This window comes from Sycon ciliatum, chromosome 1 (genome assembly GCF_964019385.1).
Source record: "Sycon ciliatum chromosome 1, ocSycCili1.1, whole genome shotgun sequence".
Classification (NCBI taxonomy): Eukaryota; Metazoa; Porifera; class Calcarea; order Leucosolenida; family Sycettidae; genus Sycon; species Sycon ciliatum.
The window spans coordinates 19,728,745-19,734,819 of record NC_088643.1 but is presented as its reverse complement, the minus strand read 5'-3'; the positions used below and the strand labels follow the sequence as shown (position 1 = coordinate 19,734,819).

The 6,075-nt window shown below is 48.0% G+C and overlaps 1 protein-coding gene across 1 annotated transcript in view; it reads left to right on the top strand.

Moving 5' to 3' along the window:
* The first annotated feature begins 4,939 nt into the window (after window positions 1-4,939).
* The window catches only part of LOC135817008 (SH3 domain-containing protein 19-like), a 9,635-nt gene continuing 8,499 nt past the window's right edge, over window positions 4,940-6,075 (top strand). Inside the window, exon 1 of the mRNA XM_065330111.1 lies at window positions 4,940-5,035. Coding sequence (XP_065186183.1) covers window positions 4,955-5,035 — 81 coding nt within the window. The 5' untranslated portion in view covers window positions 4,940-4,954. The remainder of the gene's footprint in view (window positions 5,036-6,075) is intronic.

Genomic DNA, 6,075 nt, shown 5'->3' with positions numbered 1-6,075 from the left:
TGCAGCCTTGGCCAGAGATTAGTCATCATAGCTACAGTGACTGACATCGCATAGAGTGGTTTTACATCTTGGTCATGTGACTAAATTTGTGTAGAAAGAGATCATGGCATATGAACAGCGGAACCAACGTGGCTGACATCATGTGATCCTTGGCTGCAGGGGTTGAGTGGAGTTGGAACCAACATGGCTGCTCATGCCAGTGTATGTTCATGTGATAGATGTTGCCACAGTTCTCTAGCACCACACCATGTCAAGTGGGGATATCCTCTACATAATGGCTAAGAGTGAATAGCTAAGTCAGTGCACTGTATTCTCTGTAGGAGCTCACATTGTAGTCATCAGTGAGTCAATGATGCATGACCGGCGGCTATGTTGTACATGCTGCGCCTCATTGAGTCTGACCAGAGACCACTCAGTACCCCAGTGTGTCAGTAATGCTACCTCTAGACTGTCCAGACCATAGTGTTCTGTGTGTTTTCAGTACATGTGCAGTACTCTATTGCTGTCTCTGTGTGCTATCACAGACCACCTATCTATCTATGTATGTTAGTTGTGAGATCCAGCAGCTTTGATTCAGATCTTTTTTTTTGTACTGTGCTGCCTGCTAGCAACTGTGCATGTGGTGTAGCAGCTGTTTAGAAATTTCACCTGCAGCACAGCACAGTAGCTCAGTTCAGTATTGGTATTGTGCCAGTTCTGTAGTCTATGCCATCCCCACCCAGTGTGTGTGTGTGTGGTGATGCTTGTGCAAGCTGTACTGTATACAGTGCTGTCTATGTGTGAGTTATGCCACTGCTTGTCTGATACCATACTGCTGGCAGTGGATTGATGTCATTACGCTGTTGTGTTGCTGTGGATCTTATACACCCGACGTGTGCGTCGGAAAATGACGCCGGATTTTTTTGTGTTTGTGTGCATGTCTGTCCCTCTGTGTGCATATCTACATCTCTCTTTCTCTCACTCTCTCTCTCTCTCTCTCTCTCTCTCTCTCTCTCTCTCTCTCTCTCTCTCTCTCTCCTAGAACCAGAGGAAGTTGAAGAACCAGCCCCAGCAGAAGATGAGGAGCCGGCTCCGGTTGAGGCTGAACGTAAGTGACATTTATATTCTTCTTCTGGGGTTCAGTTTTGGTGGATAGGGAGACTTTCTGAATTTTCTTCTCGCAGAATGTGTGAATGCTGTATAATAATTATACATATTAATTCTTGGTTTCGTGCTTCAAATGGCTGACTCTCTGATGTGTTGCTGCCCTCTGTGTGAATGTGTGTAATAGCAAGTCCACCAGAGGAGCGACGTGCCTCTTTGCCTCGCCCGTCCAAGCCGCCAGCCATGAGGCCAGCAGCCGGACCCAGTAAGCCGCCCGGTGGTTCCAGGCCACCACCACCCAAGGTATGTGTGTAGTGCAGTGTGCTTGCTGTGGCGTTGAGCGGGGGGGGGGGGGGGGGGGGGTGTGCGCTACTTGTTTCCGTGCACCTGTGTACGGTGACATGGTGGCCCATGCATGTATGTGCGAATAGTGCCTCTTTGATTAGGCCGCACTTTGTTTTTTTCTATGTTTCTCGTCACCGCGCGCGTACATTTTCATAAATATCCAAAGAATTTTGTCGTACTTGTACATGATTGTATGTACGCTGCATATGCAGCAGCAGCTAGATCACAGTAAGTAGATGCGTCAATCAAAATCGTAAGCTTTTGGATCACATTAGCCCTCGTGCTGCTCTTTTCTTATTTTTCTGTTTTGGTTTTGACAATGCATCATGCATTGCCAAGACTTTGTCAGACCAGCCTTTTGTTCGAGCTCGCTTTTGCTGCTGCCCTTCGCCATGAAGCGAAGGCTTGCTGCAGCCGTGTGGTCTTGGGCTATTGAGTTTGATGGGCGCCATGCCAGCGCTCTGCCCTGGCTCTCCTCCTGAGCCAAGAACACTTGTAGTGAGCTTACTCGTACACCCACACCCGTACGCAAGTTGATAAGCAGACAGACGGGCAGACCTTGGGGGAACATGCTTGCTGTTGATCATACTGTAGATGTGTTCTATGTTTGCTGTGAGTTGGCTGTATCAGTCAGCACATGCGGTCAAGTCACAGTCTGCAGTCGTATTTTCAAGTCTAACTCCGACACACGTAGAGTATGGCTATCCAGCAGCAGGCAATCACTGTCTTGGTCTACTTGGTCCGTTTCATCGCAATTGTCGCTTATCTATCGCAACTAAGAACAGGAGTTTTTTTACCGCTCTGTGAAATTTCCAATACGCATAGTGAAGAAGCATGATACAGGATTCCTGTCCGCCACAAGAAATAAATTCAGCGATGGAATCTGATGAAGCAAGTCGAAGAAAGGAAGAAAGGTTACAATAATGTACAAAAGAAAACAGCGACGGAGCGCCTTCTTGCACTCAGGCTTTAGTTTATCCGACTCTGGCTCTGTATCACTCGAGCTGATGCCACTTCAGCTCACATTCACTGGTGTGTATAGCTGCTAGCGTAGAGTAATCTCTTGCTTTCTCCGCTTGGATAGCAGCGATGGGAAAGGAACAGTCGCGGCTGTCACTTTGGCACAACGTGGGCAGCGTGACCCGTCTGTCACTACAGTACTGTGTGTTCAACAATGTTTTTGAATCAGGCACACATCCCTCTCCAGACAGCTGTCATACGCTCTGCTGGATACGCTGACCACGACTCTTGTACTGCCGCTGCCAGGTCGGACAATGTCTTCTTTGCCACCATCTCGCCATCAGTTTGCAGGCTTGCAAAGAATACCAGGTCATTGCAGTTCAAACATTGCAGTTCAAACAACTGAGCTGGCTGGCCTGGCCGTGACTGTCACGCTCTCCAGGTCAGGATGTCGCTTTCCCCTGCTACAGTTCCGGTCTTTGAGCTGCGCTTGGCTTTTCGCTGCAGTGAATGTGTGCATTCACTGCAGTGCATTCACTGCAGCGAAAAGTAACCACTTTCCCATCAAAATTGTATGAATCGCGATGCCACTGGCGCTAGTCGCGATGGTTTTTTTCTTTCTGGTCTCCTCTGATCTTGCCATCACAACCTCCCAAACGAATGTGAGTTAGATATCGAGATCGGACTGGGTTTTACCTGTCAAAAGGTGCGTGGGAGATAAGCGACAATTGCGATGAAACGGACCAAGTACATGTATATCTGGCTATCCAGCAGCAGGCAATCACTGTCTGATACATGTATAACTGGCTATCCAGCAGCAGGCAATCACTGTCTGATACATGTATAACTGTTGTTTCTGCTGTGTCATTCTTGTCCCTGTTGTTGTTGCTGCTGCTACTTCAGACTGGCCCTAGCGCCAAACCACCACCGCCATCATCAGGGTATGTACTATGTGCCTATACAAACCTAGTAGCACTAGACATTGAGAGGTCGTCGCAGAAGTTCGTTGTCGTCCTTGAATAGAAAACCGTTCAGTTTGTACTCTGACCCCCCCCCCCCCACCCGAAATGAGCGCAGTTTGCTATGCTGGTTGACGCTAGTCGAATGTATGTGCATGTTCAGCGCCCTGATCACTTTCTACACGAATGCAGTCACATGACAAAGAATGCGGTCACATGACAAAGAATGGAGTCACATGACAAAGAATGCAGTCACATGACAAAGAATGCAGTCACATGACAAAGAATGGAGTCACATGACAAAGAATGCAGTCACATGGCAAAGAATGCAGTCCCATGACAAAGAATGCAGTCGCATGACAAAGAATGCAGTCACATGACAAAGAATGCAGTCACATGACAAAGAATGCAGTCACATGACAAAGAATGCAGTCACATGGCAAAGAATGCAGTCACATGACAAAGAATGCAGTCACATGACAAAGAATGCAGTCACATGACAAGGATGTGAAACCAGTGTATTGAACAGTGTGGCATGATGTTAGTGTATCTCTCTGTGCTGGAATATTTCTCTCGTGTTTTCCGTGTGCCTATCGGGATCCCTCTTGCTCTTCCTGCTGGTCTACTTTGCCATGCTGGTCGGTGGTCGGTGCAGTCCTCGAAGAAGTGAGTGAACACGTTTATAATACTGCTCCCGGTGTGCACCGCTGTATTCAACATGCATTGTGTGACCGCCTTGCTTGGGATTGACTGTGTCTGCGTGTGATGTGTGTGTTTGTGACAGTGAATGCAAAGGTGCTGAACACACGTTTGCACTCTGTGTGTTTGTGATAGACGATGGCAACTTAGAACTAATGTCTGTGGAACTTTACGATATAATTATGTCCTTACAAAGATGAAGGGAGGTTTCGTAGGAATAGCGAAGTCGCTGGTAAATCCATTGAGGCCGTGGCTTTCGCGCCGTTACTCCCTGAGGTCGAAACCCACATCATTCAATGCAGCAGTCACCTGTGTTGTCTCCCCTATATTCCCTGATTGCACTCTACTTGGTATACTGTCCTCTTTACTAATTGCGGTGATGTTGATAAGCTGGAGGCAGTTGAAACGGGGGAAGCGTCTGCTCTGATGTTCTCACTGAGCTTTACTGCTTTTCTGTTCTGTGCTTGGCCACGCACTCGCTGACGTGTACATCGTCGCTGTCATCTCCCGTGTCTGCTCGTTTGTGCTCCGCAGCACCTAGCACGTACGTTTACCCGTGCATTGCTGCGCTTGGCATTGTTCTGCATGGCTGTACAGCATAGCATACTTAGTACTTTGTTGTGATCTTTTGCATCTGCTCTGCTCGCTCTGCGCTCCTGCGTTACTAGATTTGGATTTGTGGAACTATCTTTCAAAGTAGCTGATTGGCATGGCATGACAATTTTGAATCTGGCGGACGTTTTGTTTCACTCTGCTTTTAGAATGGGTGCTCTTTCTGGAACTGAATAAATCTTAAGCCTCAAAACCAATGTTCTTGTGTCATTGCCATAACTGCTTAGTGCAAGAGTGAAATTTATATTCATGCCACAGAGGTGTCGTATTGTTGATGTGTTGATGTACGTCTTACTATGTGGATGTGTTGTTTTGAATTGCTCTGCAGATCTAAGAAGGACAAGTCGCCTCCCACTAACCAGCGGCGCTCATCAAAGGTGCGCCTAGTGCTTCAGTTTGTACCCTGTGTGTGTGTGTGTGTGTGTGTGTGTGTGTGTGTGTGTGTGTGTGTGTGTGTGTGTGTGTGTGTGTGTGTGTGTGTGTGTGTGTGTGTGTGTGTGTGTGTGTGTGTGTGTGTGTGTGTGTGTGTGTGTGTGTGTGTGTGTGTGTGTGTGTGTGTGTGTGTGTGTGTGTGTGTGTGTGTGTGTGTGTGTGTGTGTGTGTGTGTGTGTGTGTGTGTGTGTGTGTGTGTGTGTGTGTGTGTGTGTGTGTGTGTGTGTGTGTGTGTGTGTGTGTGTGTGTGTGTGTGTGTGTGTGTGTGTGTGTGTGTGTGTGTGTGTGTGTGTGTGTGTGTGTGTGTGTGTGTGTGTGTGTGTGTGTGTGTGTGTGTGTGTGTGTGTGTGTGTGTGTGTGTGTGTGTGTGTGTGTGTGTGTGTGTGTGTGTGTGTGTGTGTGTGTGTGTGTGTGTGTGTGTGTGTGTGTGTGTGTGTGTGTGTGTGTGTGTGTGTGTGTGTGTGTGTGTGTGTGTGTGTGTGTGTGTGTGTGTGTGTGTGTGTGTGTGTGTGTGTGTGTGTGTGTGTGTGTGTGTGTGTGTGTGTGTGTGTGTGTGTGTGTGTGTGTGTGTGTGTGTGTGTGTGTGTGTGTGTGTGTGTGTGTGTGTGTGTGTGTGTGTGTGTGTGTGTGTGTGTGTGTGTGTGTGTGTGTGTGTGTGTGTGTGTGTGTGTGTGTGTGTGTGTGTGTGTGTGTGTGTGTGTGTGTGTGTGTGTGTGTGTGTGTGTGTGTGTGTGTGTGTGTGTGTGTGTGTGTGTGTGTGTGTGTGTGTGTGTGTGTGTGTGTGTGTGTGTGTGTGTGTGTGTGTGTGTGTGTGTGTGTGTGTGTGTGTGTGTGTGTGTGTGTGTGTGTGTGTGTGTGTGTGTGTGTGTGTGTGTGTGTGTGTGTGTGTGTGTGTGTGTGTGTGTGTGTGTGTGTGTGTGTGCCAGCTAGTTCGGTTGGTAGGTACACTTATGCCTGATTGTGTTGGGTCTGTTGCCAACAGGCT